Source organism: Suricata suricatta, chromosome 3 (assembly GCF_006229205.1).
Source record: "Suricata suricatta isolate VVHF042 chromosome 3, meerkat_22Aug2017_6uvM2_HiC, whole genome shotgun sequence".
Taxonomy (NCBI): Eukaryota; Metazoa; Chordata; class Mammalia; order Carnivora; family Herpestidae; genus Suricata; species Suricata suricatta.
The window spans coordinates 7,318,101-7,332,517 of record NC_043702.1 but is presented as its reverse complement, the minus strand read 5'-3'; the positions used below and the strand labels follow the sequence as shown (position 1 = coordinate 7,332,517).

At 43.1% G+C, this 14,417-nt stretch overlaps 2 protein-coding genes across 5 annotated transcripts in view; one reads left to right on the top strand and one right to left on the bottom strand.

Moving 5' to 3' along the window:
- Nucleotides 1-9,803, bottom strand: part of PDE6D (phosphodiesterase 6D) — a 53,292-nt gene extending 43,489 nt beyond the window's left edge. For 2 of the 3 annotated variants that reach the window (XM_029933597.1, XM_029933596.1), the window contains exon 1: nt 9,555-9,803. In XM_029933597.1, coding sequence (XP_029789457.1) covers nt 9,555-9,604 — 50 coding nt within the window. In that variant the 5' untranslated portion in view covers nt 9,605-9,803. The remainder of the gene's footprint in view (nt 1-9,554) is intronic. The other variant, XM_029933595.1, reaches the window with a different exon arrangement.
- Nucleotides 9,804-10,038: 235 nt separating this feature from the next.
- Nucleotides 10,039-14,417, top strand: part of COPS7B (COP9 signalosome subunit 7B) — a 24,329-nt gene continuing 19,950 nt past the window's right edge. Inside the window, exon 1 of one of the 2 annotated variants that reach the window (XM_029933594.1) lies at nt 10,039-10,377. The gene's annotated coding sequence lies outside the window, so the exon portion shown is untranslated. The remainder of the gene's footprint in view (nt 10,378-14,417) is intronic. The other variant, XM_029933593.1, reaches the window with a different exon arrangement.

The window sequence follows — 14,417 nt, the reverse complement described above, 5'->3', positions numbered from 1 at the left end:
GCCTGGGTGGCTTGGTCAGTTAAACATCTGACTCTTGATTTCAGCTCAGGTCAAGATCTCAAGTTTGTCAGTTCGAGCCCTGTGTTGGGCTCTGTGCTGACAGCACAAAGCTTGCTTAGGATTCTCTCTCTGCCCCTCCCCTGCTCACACTCTCCCTCCCAAAATAAACAAACAAACAAAAAAGTAATCTATGCTTGGTGACTTTATTTCCTCAACTATTATCCATTTTAAAACCTTGGCAGATCATAGTTAATTTGTTTCCTCAAATATCAGCTACTCTTAAAAGGATCACCCATCAATGACCTATACGGTATCACTGGATGCTCGGCAGAGTCTCATATATTCATTCAGTCAATGAATACAATTTCCAGCAATTCCAAGAACTTGTTTTTGACCCTCATTCCTCCTCATTCTTGATCCCTAATCCCTGCTGAAACACTCTCTTTCTGCATTTTTCACATCATCATTTTTCTTCCTCTGTTACTCTCCAGTGTCTTCAAAATTAAACTGCTCAACACCTACTCATCTTTCGAGATCCTACTCAGATGACAATCTGAAGTCCTCCACACCACCTCCCGCAGCAGTCATTCTTCCTGAGACGCCACAGCACGTTATGCTACTAGGCACTTGTCACATTGTGCTCGGTCTGTTACTGTCCCTTTCTCTCTCCCTTACACAACTACTCTGAATATGAAAACGGGTTGATCATTTTGCGTTCAGTTCACAGTTTACTCGGCACTTACAGCTCCTGTTAACAAGTGTCTGAATGAATGGCCAGGTAAGTGGCAGCATAAGGCCAGCGCTCCTCTGCTTTTGCTCTTTCCACAGAAGATGGCTCAAAAGCAAAGGCTTACTGTTAAATGCCTCATGAAAGTGATCGGGTTAGATTCTCAGATTTAGACTCTTGTAAAAAAATCCTTCATTTAGCAACAACCTGTCCATGAACCATTTTTTTTTTTCAAGTAGAACGGCCATCCAGGAAACAGTGCCACACACGGTATAGTTATGCTCTAGGCCAATCTGCCCAGCCACTCTCTCCCCACCCTGGGAGGGCACAGGGAGACGGTGGCCATCCGCAAGCCAGGAGCAGAGCCCCCTCTAGAAACCAAATCAGACAGTATCTTGATCTTGGACTCTTTAGCCTCTGAACTGCTGAGAAATAAAAGTCCATGGTTTAAGCTACCTAGTCTAAGGTATTTTGTTATAGCAGCGCTCACAGACTAATACATGCTGCTTAAATCTTTCTGGAAAATGTCCTTTTCAAGTAACTCTAATCCCAAGCTAAACCTTGCCCTTTGTAACTGAGAGCTGAGGAAAACCAAAAAAGACCACAATAAAAAAGAATGATTTTCAAGTAGAAAATAAATCTGTGACTTAACCACGAAAGCAAGTTTTTAAACTCAAAATCAGTAATACAGAAAAAAAATTCTCTAGAGACATCGTGGTATAGTATAGAAAACAACACTTTATTATATGAAGACAAACCAACGTTTAAATTAAGGTTCTGCCTTCATCTCAGTGATAACCTCATCATCTTTAGTTTTCCATCTATAAAGTGAGGGTAGTAATGTATAGAGTTGTTGTCATAATGTAATAATATATCAAAGTACTTTGAAAAACTGAAAAAGACTCTAGGAAAGTCAGCTATTATTAGGCCACCCCCTTTCTTCTTGTACTATATTTAAAGGGTTATTTATATTAGAGCTATTTTATTTAGTTCTGTAGACTTCATCTAAATTCAGAGACAACTGCTCTCCATGACTCTGAATCAGTGGACCCACAATGCCCTAAACAGAATACCTCATCAATACTGAGTACCTAAGAGTGTTCTGAAAAATAAAGTGGAAATTATATCTTGTTTAATTGTATCAAATCACAAAAAATGTTTTGCCTATTTTAGCTGTAGCATATATCTGAATTGAAATACTTGCTGAAAAGAATCCTTGTTAATTAAGGATGACTGTCAACAAATCAAAGAATTGTGGTGTTGGAAAAGGATTTGAGTCCTTCTGGAGACCATCTACTCTAACACCTTGTCTGATGCATATATACTTTCCCTCTGCAATGCTCTGTTTTTTTAAATGTTTATTTATTTTTGAGAGACAGAGTGCGAGTGGGGGAGGGGCAGAGAGCGAGGGAGACACAGAATCTGAAGCAGGCTCCAGGCTCTGAGCTGTCAGCGCAGAGCCCGACACAGGGCTCAACCTAAGAACTGTGAGATCACGACCTGAGCTGAAGTCGGACAGCTAACCGATTGAGCCCCGCAGGTGCCCAGCCTCTGCAATACTATTGACGGATAGGAGGCTCCATGTGCTGCTTAAAATACTTTCTGGAAAATGTTTTTTTTTCTCCTCGGGGTAACGCTAATTGTTAGAAACTGGGCTAATTAAACTTTGTCCCCTATAATGTCTATCGTTGAGTCTCACTCTTCTCTGAGAGCTACACAGAACATGTTTCTTTCTTTCTCTTTGGAACAGTGCTTTAAGCTTCAGAAGAGAACACTCACATCCTTTGCCTCATTTTTCATCTTTAGGTCAAATCTTCCGACTTCTCAGATCATTGTGTGTTTGACATGTTTCCAGTGCCCCTCCTCTGGGACAGCTCCACTTAGCCACGCGTCCCTCACTGTAGACCAAACACATTCCTCATGTGTGGGACTATTACCTTCTTTGCTAATCACTGTGATCTTTATGGACACTGGACTGTAAGAAAATAAATTTGCTCTTCCTCTCTGCTCCAAAATTATCAGCAGGTCAACAGCAAAAAAAGAACACTGCTTTTAAAATCTTAAAAATTTGAATTTTAAGTATTCAAGCAACGATTGGCCTTTAAACTACCTTCCTATGAGGCTAAAGCTCAGGAATAGGGACAAGTCCATACATTCAGAAGCTAAGTTCTCCTCTGTCATGGGGATTTGAGGATGCAGAATGCTGACAAGGAAGGCTTGTGAGCCAAGAGTGAGGTCAAGTTTAATAAGAACCTAGGGCTGCCAAACCTCAGCACTGTTGCTAGCTCCTTATCAAATACAGTGACAATACAGCCAGAATTTTTCATGGGAATCTTACCATGTTCTGTTCTATTTCTCTAGAAGTTACTATAATTTTCACTATAAACCATATATAGAATCTTGAAAGAAATTTAGGTCTGAAGAAGACTGTAAATATCTAATTATATTCCAAATTCTTGCTCAAAATGTGAAAGTAGAAATATCCGTTTAAAATTCTAAATAACATTATCAATAGGGCAATATATTCATTTAATCTGTTCATGATAATAATAACTTCTCAGAGTCCATGCTTGAGGATCTTGGAAAATATTCTACCGATCACAATCTACTTGAAGTTTATGATTAGACAATGTGCGATCCAGTGTTCACTGGCTACATGAATGCTATGTTTTAGTTGCTTTCCCAGAGCTTCAGTTGATAAACAAAACTGTATTTTAGAAAATCATAAACCTCAAACTCATTTTTAACATTTGGCAAAGGTATCTATTAGGAAATCTGATATTCAAGAAAAGTTCAATGGTCTACTATTGTTATTTTTTTAAGTAGGCTCTATGCCCAGTGTGGAGCCCAATGTGGGGCTTGAACTCATGACCCTGAGATCAAGACCTGAGCTGAGGGGCACCTGGGTGGCTCAGTCGGTTAAGCATCCGGCTTCAGCTCAGGTCGTGATCTCACGGTTCGTGGGTTCGAGCCCCATGTCGGGCTCTGTGCTGACTGCTAGCTCAGAGCCTGGAGCCTGCTTCAGATTCTGTGTCTCCCTCTCTCTCTGACCCTCCCCTGATCCCACTGTCTCTCTCTCTCTCTCTCTCAAAAATAAATAAAAAGCATTAAATTAAAAAAAAAATTTTTTTAAAAAGACCTGAGCTGAAATCGAGTTGGATGCTTAACCAACTGATGCCCAGTCTACTATTTTTAATAAGGAAATCTAAGTAAATAGAAGATCTAAAGCCAACCATTTCTGACTGGAAGTCAAGTCAAAGACAAGGTGCTTTGAGAAAGAGGATATGGGAGGTCCAGGACCAAACTATGGAGAGGAAATGCACGAACATGAGTGAAAGGTACTTTCAGAAACCTTCTGAGCCAAACTAGCTCTTTTTTTGCTAAGCTGTCATCAACTGAAATGTAATTAGTTCCTAAAAAAATAAGATAAACACTAGGCATACATATTTGCTTATTAACTAAATCATTGCTTCAAAGAGGCCAAACAGAAATATTAATGGTTTCTCAATAAGAAAAGAGAATAACAGCATGAAGACATCGGTTTATCTCAGAAAAAAATGGCTTTCCAGTAATATTAACACCATGATTATTGTTATAATGTTACTAATTATTAATAAAACAAATAATAACACAGCTAACCTTTATTACTATGTGCCAAGCACTGTACTAGTACTTTATATGTGCAGCCTCATTTAACACTCATAATAACCATCTGAGGAAATTAAATAGATACTGAGGTTCAAGTTTTACTGTTCTGTCTCTAGGGTAATGACAGTGGAGGCATGGAGTCTGAACCCAGAGTCCATACTCTTTTTTTTTTCCAGAGTGTTATGAATTTTATTTTTTCCCCATAATATTTTATTGTCAAATTGTTTTTCATATAACACCCAGTGCTCTTCCCCTTAAGTGCCCTCCACCATCCCACCACCTCTTTTCCCCCCTCCCCCTTCCCCTTCAACTCTCAGTTCATTTTCAGCATTCAATAGTCTCTCAAGTTTTGCAACCCTCTCTCTCCCCAACTCTCTCTCCCTCCTCCGCTCCCCCTGCAGAGTCCATACTCTTAACCACTGCTCTATGCTTTGTTGTAGTTACATGTAAACTTTTGTAGATACCAATTACTCTCCATAAAAGTTACATGTGCACAGTAAATGAAGTGTTCCTTTCCACCAACAGTTGCCAATACTGAATGTTATCACTTAATTGATTATTTATTTACTGTAGCCCAACATGAGGCTCAAGGGGTGCCTGGGTGGGTCAGGTGGTTAAGTACCCGACTTCATTCAGCTCAGGTCATGATCTCATGGATTGTGGGTTTGAACCAAGTGTCCAGCTCTGTGCTGACAGCTCAGAGTGTAGAGCCTGCTTGGATTCTGTGTTTTCACCCCTCTGTGCTTCTCTCCTAGTCATGCTCTGTCTCTCTCTCTCTCTCTCTCTCTCTCAAAAAAAAAAAAAAACATTAAAAAAAATTAATAGGGGTGCTTGGGTGGCTCAGTCTTGTCCAACTTTGGCTCAGGTCATAATCTCATGGTTTGGGAGTTTGAGCCTCACGTCGGGCTCTATGCTGACAGCTCAGTGCCTGGAGCCTGGTTTGGATTCTGGGTCTCTCTCTCTCTCTCTCTGGCCCTCCCCCACTCAAGCTCTGTCTGTCTCTCTCTCAAGAATAAATAAACATTAAAAAAAAAGAATAAATAAACATAAAAAATATTAAAATAAAAAGGAAGATCATAAGGAAGAGAAAATACATTTACAATACTGTATACTGTAGTTATTGAAAAATATCTTGTATAAACGGACCCATATAGTTCAAACCCGTGTTGTTCAAGGATCAACTATATTTATTTTGAGGAAGAGCAGTTCAAATAGGTAGAACAGTGCACTATACAGACTGCCCTAGAAAACTATTATAAGAGGACTGTGATGAGTTTATATCGTGGAAAGCAATTAAGAGTAATTATCTGGAAATTATGAACATGGTAAATATTTTAAGTGAAAAAAGTAAGTTACAAAATAATGCTTGTGATCCTATTTTTATAAAAGCAGATACATTACATTAGCTACATTGGAAGGCTATATTAAATTATCAATAAAGGTCATTTCTAGGTGGTTGGAGTTTGTAATAGAAATTTTAAATACCATTTTATTTATTTTGTAAAGACCATATAGATTTTAAGTAATCTCTGCACTCAGTGCGGGGCTCAAACTCACAATCCCAAGATCAAGAGACACACGCTCCACCAATCGAGCCAGCCAGGTGCCCCTAACTATTATTTTACTTTAATTTTTTTTAAATGGGCGCTATGCCCAGCCACCCAGGTGATCCTCCAAATACGATTTTATTTTTTTTTAATTTTTTAATGCTTTTTATTTATTTTTGAGAGACAGAGAGAGACAGTGCGAGCAGGGGAGGGTCAGAGAGAGAGGGAGACACAGAATCTGAAACAGGCTCCAGGCTCTGAGCTAGCTGTCAGCACCGAGCCCGACGCGGGACTCAAACCCACAAACCACGAGATCTGACCTGAGCCGAATCAGCCGCTTAACCGACTGAGCCACCCAGGTGCCCCTCCCAAATCGATTTTAAAACAGCACAAGAAGTTACAGTTCTACCACATGTCATTTGTGTAAATACATTCCAGGTGGATTAAAGAGCTACACATTCAAAAGAGATGAAAATATAGAATATTTAATTAATCTTGGGATAAGAAAGGTCTTGTTTTGTCTATTTATAACAATTTGCTTAATCTGTATGATTTATATCAGTTTGAATAATTAGAAAATGGATGGAAAATGAGAGTTGAGTGACTTGCCCAAGGTCAGGAGGGTCTTCTTAAGCCACAAAATGCCAAAGCCAGTGGAAAATATTGATGAATTTGAAATGATAATTTAAAATTTGTTTAACAAAAAAGGAGATGAGCAATTCATTGACAGAAAATAGTTGCAATATATAGAACAGGCAAATGATTGATATTAAAATAAAAACCATCTATAAACCAAGAAGTAAAAACTTCAATAGTAAAATGGGCAAAAGCAAAATTAACAAGCAATTCACAGAAAAGAAGTTGCCAAACATAGATTTTGCAACTTCTTTAACAACAGCTAATACATAATGCTTACTAAGTATCAGGTGCTTTTTAAAATGCTGTAGCCATCAACTCATTCAATTTTCACAACAATCCTAGAGATAAGCACTATTTTTATCCCTGAATAGAAATGAGGAAATTGAGGCAGAGGGGAAAGGAGTTGCTCAGGGACACACAACTAAGAGTCCAAGGCTGGGAGTCCAACACAGACAGGATATAGCTCTACAGTTCCCAATCAGCTGTAGGCACCATGCTATTCGACCTGTCCAGGGATTTGGTACCCAGGGAAATACAAATTAAAACAAGATGTCATTTGTCTAAATTGGCAAAAATAAAAAAGACAGACACAGTCAATGTGGAAAATGAGTACTGTCAACACTGTCGGTTGGAGAACATCGAGGCGCTTTCTTTTTGCAGAAAAAACTCTTACAGAAACAGATAGAGTGAAAATTCAGAAAAACAATTTACCCAGTAAAAGGTGGGCAATAGGTAGTTTGCTTCACTAAAATATTGTTTCTTCCCTGAAGGTAGTAGCAAAGTTTAGAATCCTTTCCTTTTTTTTCTTAATCCTCAGATGTCAATAAAGGCTCCCAGAGAGGATGAGCATCTTATCGGTCCTTCGCTAACTTTTTTATGTGAGTGCTTCCCTTGAGGTTTAATCAGCTCAGGTCAAACCTTCTCGGAAAGCCTGTTTCTTGATACACTAGCGGCACATTGAACTGATTAATTCACCTGCCCTTCTGGTGGGCTTCGCGCAGGTTCTTTCTACTCTTTTCCCTATTTGTCCCTTAGCCGCTTTCTCACAGCTTCAAGAGCCCAGACTGAGGTGAAAAGTTAAACTTTCCCCTTCTGCTTTGTCTGGAAACCATTTAAAAAATTCTTTCTTGGTTTCGGCAATATGTTAATTCCAGTCGGACAAAAATGCTGCTTCTGAAATCTCCCAATTGGCCACGGTCTCTGGCTTTACTGACTACAGCATACCTTACCTGTTAAGTAACAATACAAATTACTTAAGAGAAAAATAAAATCTGTGTCACAGCTTTCCAGGCATCGCTATTTATTTATAGGTGCCATTATGAAACATGGAAAGGTCCATGAAGCTGTAAATGAGGCTGTGACTATGGGGTGCCTGGGTGGCTCAGTCGGTTTAGAATCCGACTTTGGCTCAGGTCTTGATCTCACGGCCCTGCGCTGGGCTCTGTGCTGACAGCTCAGACCTTGGAGCCTGCTTTGGGTTCTGTGTCTTCTTCTCTCTCTCTCTCTATTCCTCTCCTGCTTGTGCTCTGTCTCTCTCAAAAGTAAATAAAGATTAAAAAAAATTAAGAAGAGGCTGTGACTAAACGTCAGCACATAAAAGTGTGAAAGTATGAAAGTTTACCACGAATGGCAGTGCGCATAGATGATGGTGCACTCTTCTTTCAGAAGAAGCACAGCAGGTCGGCTTCCATTTGAAACTTCTCATTTGTACATCCAAAACATCCCGTAACTTTTTTTTGCATTTCGTGTTCTCAAATTCACTACCGAGTTGCTTTCTGACTGTGAGAAAGCAATTAAAATCTGCAGGGGTGTAGTGGGCATTGTGAAAACACACAGGTGGCTCAGAGGACAGTCTCCACCAAGTCTCCGTTAGGGGAGGAGACCTAAGGTGAGGACTACAATTTCGCTCAGAGAGGAATTTAAGAATGTTCCACACTGTGTGCACGGGATGTAACAAAGAGATTAAGGTCAGCAGAAAAATGTGAAATTGGAATGTACAGGATTGCATTTTTTCATCCGCATCCTATGGTTACAGATCAACACTCCATTAGAACACGAGGCTTGGTCACTACTTGAAGGAGAGAAAAGGCTCCGAAAGCGGCACCACGACAGGCCTGAGGCAATGATTTCTAGATCCTGCTAAATCCTACCGTGTCCCCAGTGTAATCAAATAATTGCTGGACAGCTCCACCCTGTCCACGCCTTAACCGCACCGACGCAAATGAGTAGATACCTTGCCTGGAGTCCCAGTGCAAAACCCCAACCCCTCTAGGCATCTCACGCACAAGTTTAGGGTCCTCATTTCGCTGGACAGACAAGCGAAAAGCTGAGAGGGCAGCAGCCACCATCCACTGCCTCAAAAGGCCAAGACAGAGTTAAGATAAGGTCGATCCCAGACTTCCCTTTCCCCACCTTCCATCGACTCCAGTCCTGGAAGGAGCCACAAGTGAGGCAGAGAAGTTGTGGAAACAAGGCGGGGGTGGGATGGGGGAACACGGGAGAGTTTCACACAAGCATTAGCATTTGTCCCACACAAGGTCACTCGCTCCAAGTCACTTTTTCCTGCTCTCTCGGGTGCTTCCCGCCAAACGGGCTCCTGGGCTCCGAGGCCAGCCCACCGCGCCCCCTCCGTCCTCCTCCGCGGGCCGCAGCCCCTTCCCGGCCTCTGGGTGCGGGCCGAAGCTCGGACCCAAGCTAGCCTCCCCGACACCCGTTTCCGACTCCCCGCGCGTCTCCCAGCCCAATTCCAGGGCTCCTCCGCCTCCGGCCCCCAGGGCTCCCATCAACGTCCCCTTCATCCCTTAGGACGCCCCTTGCCCCGCCTTCAGCGCCCGGTCCCGCCGGGGACACGGACGCGGTTCCTTCCCTCGACTCCCGCCCCGCTCCCGTCCGGTGTCCACCTGGCGCGACCCTCGCCCCCGGCCAGTCTCCTCGGCGATCAACCGCCTCCCAAGTCCTCCCAGCCCCGCCCCGCCCCACTCCCGGGCGGATACAGTTTGAAGCCCCTCAGGATCTCCCTGGCCCGCTCGTCCTTGGCTGACATGATGCGGCGGTCGCCGCCCGCGACTCTCCCACGCTGACCCGGCGGAGCCTCGCAGACGGTGCCCAGCAGCCGAGGACGGAGCCGCAGCCCGGCCTGGAGACCTCGGGCGAGCAGTGGCAGCGGCCAGACCCAGACCGGCCTCTCCCTCCCTCAGCTCCCGCTCCTGATCTCTTCTCCTTCCCCCTAGCCGCGGAGCGCCCGCCCCAAAACCAATGGAAAGCCCGCCTCGCCGATTGGCATCCTGACCAGCCAATAGAAACACTCAGCGGCTTCGCAGGGGGGACGACGAGCGTCAATGGGAAGGGCCCTCCCCGGGAAGTCCCGTAGGACAAATTGTTCCTTAGGTCTTGTTGCCTAGAGTTTGACCCAGCGGAGGGTTGGCTTCGAATCTGCAGAGGCTCTAGGGGCCCGCTCCCGCCGCTGCGCACACTAAGGTTCTGAGATGACTGCGGTTTGCACTGGGCGATGTGAAAGAGACTACATTTCCCAGCATTCCAGGAGAGTGCTCCGGGGACCACAGATCCCAGCACGCAACAAAGAGGCCCAGGGACTACAAATCCCAGCATTCCTTGCACCCCGTTCCTCTGTAACTTAGACTCCAGTGTGCCGCGCAGTGTGCGCAAATTCATAAACCGTACCTCCGCTTTCGGGGTTTCTGAATTCGGAGACATCAAACTAGGCGGGAAGACCCCCTTAACTCTCAGAAGAAGATGACAGCCCACAGAGAGGTAACATCTGTTTACATGGAACTCAGAAATCTCCTGCAAATCATGGTAAGGCTGCAAACAACAAACAAAAACACTGATTAAACCGTGGAAGATAATATAACAAAATGACTCCTTCAAATTGTGCTTGTTTGCTGGTCTGGGACGCCTTTTACTTGTTTTGCAAGGGTTTCTGGTGTGCTCCTGCGTTGGACTGGGAGAGATATCGATTGTATATTCAGAATATCCATACCGGAAAGGATATTAGGAGAATTTGCCAAGCCAGCCCCTGTTGTTTTACATTTGAGGAAACTGAGGCCCAGAAGGGCGCAGAGATTGTCTACTGGCCACAGCAAGTTGGGATAGAGTTAGAATTCGGCCCTAAGACTCCTGATACGCAGTCTGGGCTGTTTACACCACACTAAGGTGGCGATATTTTTAGTAGCATGGCTATGTGATTATTATTCTCCTTGGTGAAGTTTCCCCATCCAGGTCGAAATACCCAGAGGTTAGGTAAGCATTCATTTGGTGGATTTCCTGCAAGTGAAGGAGTGTGATGTTTATCTTCCGTCTAGGAAGGACTTGGTGTTTTGATTTGTTCTTTGTTTGTTGCTCAAGGTGACATTTAATGTGATTTCAGGAACTAGGTAATATTGTAGTGTAAGCTAAGGTTTCCATAGAGATCTCCTATCTCTTTTCCTAGGCCTTCCTTCCTCTTCCTGTCCCCCTTTCACCCACCCAATTTTTCCTTCTATGTAGTTTAACAAAGAGCCTTTTCAGGTTTCCGGTAAAGGGTGAAAGGCATTGTCATTGCCACAAGGAAGATAACCATCTTGTTAGGAAAAAAAGGGGACTCTGCTGAGATTTAAGATGGGCTTCAATAAATGTCATAAGGGAAAGGTCATCAGAATGCCACAGAGGTTCTGATGGAAAGATTAATTCCAGTTGGCAAAACTTGATGGAGGAGGTGGCATTTGAATTTGAAGGATAGGTGGATTTTTTTTTTCCACTAAAAAAGTTAAAAAAATTTTTGTTAATGAGGTATGGCATATGCAGGAAGGGCACAGTTTTTGCATATGTATACAAATGTATGCATATGCATCCCCGATGTATCCCCTAAATCAAGATTTCTAGCACCCTTGTGCCCCTTCCCAATCATTCTCCTGACTTCTGTTACCACAAACCAGTTTTATCATGAGTTTCATTTAAATGTAATCATTTAGTATGTACAGTAAGTGTCTGGCAATTTTTGTTCAATTATTTTTGTGAGATTAGTATTCCATTGTATGTATGTCGCAGTATTTATTCTGCTGATGGGTATTTAGGTTGTCAGTTATCAGTGTTTGGCTTTTATTAACAAAGCTGCAATGCACATTCTTATAGGTTTCTTTTATAGACTGCACTCATTTGTAGGAGAGGAGTTGCTGGCTTGTACAGTATGCATATGATCAGCAACATCAGATATTGCCAGTTTTTCGAAGTGTTTGCATCATTTTGCTTTCACCAGCAATGTAAAAAAATTCTAGCTGACTTTTATCCTTGTCAAAATAGGGTCTTATCAGTCTTTATAATTTTAGCTATTATGGCTAAATGTGGTATCTTACGGTTTTTTCTTACATGGCCTCTGGTCTTGAACACCTTTTCATATGCTTTTTGACTATTTGAGTGTCCTCCCAGTGCTTGTTCAAGTCTTTTGCCTACTCTTTAATTTGGGTTTTTTATCTTCTTATTGATTTATAGTTCTTGATAAATTTTGGGTATGGAATTCTTTGATACAAGCCTTTTCCAAGTCTGTGGCTTGTCTTTTCAGTCCTGCACTGGTGTCTTTTGGTAAACAGAAATTCTTAATATAGTGCAGTAGTTCAGTGTTTTATGATTAGTGCCTTTTTGCATTGAGTTTAAGAAATCTTTGCCTCCAGGGTTGGTATAATTTGTTTAATGTTTATTCATTTGTTTAGAGAGAGAGCGTGAGCAAGCAATAGCATGTGAGCTAGGGAGAGGCGGAGAGAGGGGGAAAGAGAGAGAATCCCAGGCAGGGTCCATGCTGTCAGCACGGAGCCCGATGCCGGGCTCCGTCCCACAACGGTGACATCATGACCTGAACCAAAATCAAGAGTCGGATGTCTAACTGACTGAGCCACCCAGGTGCCCCAGGATTGGTAGGATTTGAGGGAAGAGAATAAAAAAGAGGAGAGAGCTGGGGCACCTGGGCATGCTGGCAGGGTGGAGTCTGCTTGGGATTCTCTCTCTCTCTGCCCCTACTCCCCCCCCCCCCATAAATAAATAAAACTTAAAGAAAAAGAAAGAAGAGAGAGCAAGTTGAACATAGACTCTGGTGTCAGAGAGGGAAGGTACAGCTCATGTGTTGGGCGTCGGAAGGCCTGGAGTTCAGGCTGTAAGAAGGTGGGGCAGGTGGGGCGAGACAAAGCTGGAAATGTTGAGGGAAGCGTACTGAGGAGGGCTTTCGCCGCAGCCTTGGAGTCTGGACATGATTTTGGAGGAAGTGGAGGCTCTGTCAGAATATTTATGAATGCAAACAGACTTAGTTGTCCTCCTTCCACCACCACATTTGCTTCTGCTCTTCTGCAGCCCTATTCACTTACCACCACTTCCAGGACCGCTCTGGCTACCCAGCCAGAGCTCTTCCCCATACCTACGTTCAGCTGGTCATTAAGTCCGATCGATTCTATGGTCTAAATGTTTCCCGACAATGTCCCTTCTTTTTCATGCCCAACTGCCACTGCTATTGTTGAAGATCTCACAATCTCTTATCTAGACTGTATCCCTTCAAGAGTTTCCTGGCCTCCAGCTCTTTGCGTATCCAATCCGTTCCTGTAGCACTTAGTGGGATCATTCTAAAGTGGCAATCATTCACGCTTCTCCATAGGTTAAAAATCCTATATAGCTCCCCGATACCCTGAAGATAAAATAAAAACTCCTTTACATGGTTGACCCTTTTTGTGATTTTTTTGTTTATTTTTCCATGCTCAACCCAAGCCTCATCTCTTCTAGAACTGTGCCTTAAAATCACCTCTTCCCGCCTTATCTCTATCACTAGGGTGCTGTCTGTCATAGCCAGAACAGGTCTGTCTCTCTCAGGGTCTGTGGGCTCTCCCAGGTAGGAACTTTGCTGTATTAAGATTTTTGCTGGGTGTAGTGCGTTGCATATGGTTTACAAGACGCTTGATAATCTGACTCCAGAACCCTGGATTCCAGATACTCCAGGTTTCTTTCCTGCATTTGTATGCTACATAGAGCAAACAAACCTCTGTGACTATGGTCTGCTGCCTTTTTGCCTTTTTTTTTTTTTTTGCCTTTTTGCCTGGAAGATGTCTGTTTTCTCTTCCCCAACATGCTCATAACATTGAAACTTTTAATTTTTTTTTAAGTAGGCTTCATGCCCAACATGGGGCTTGAACTCATCGCTAGAGATTGAGAGTCACGTGTTCTACCATCTGAGTCAGCCAGGCGCCCCCACACTGAAGCCCTTGAGGGCAAGAACCTTGTCTTCTCTTTATATAAATCTTATAGAACATGGAAATTAGAACAAGACATCTTTTGAATAAATCAATCAGTTGCTGCTAGGTTCCTTTGCATCTGTTTGATTTCTGCACTCTAATTCACCAAAGGCAAACGGGGCTCTTCAAGTCCCGATCTGTAGTATACACTTTAAAGGAACCAGCTTAAGTGTTCAGCTGCCTAGCATTCCTTAGCCATCTGCCAGGAGAGTTGCTAAGTACCAAACGCAGCGCCACCTCTATCATTTTGCTCACAGAACCGTTGTTGGCTCAACCCATCTCTTGCTTATTTTAAAACGTTTTCTGAACAGAGGTCACGGATATGGCCATTGGCTTGCGATAGCCTGGGTTCCAAAGCAGCCTTTGCCACTTACTGGCTGTTGGATGTTTAAGCTTTATTAACTCATCTGAAAAATCGGATTACTGCTACAAGCCATAGAGTTTTGAACATTCAAGAAGACAGTGTACACGCCTGGCACATGGGAAAAACAACTACAATAATCGGTAGTTGTTATTAGACTTAATGTGATTTTGTACCCCTGGGTGGGGAGCCGCGATCGCCGCAGGGAGCTCCGGAGGGGTAGCTCCGCT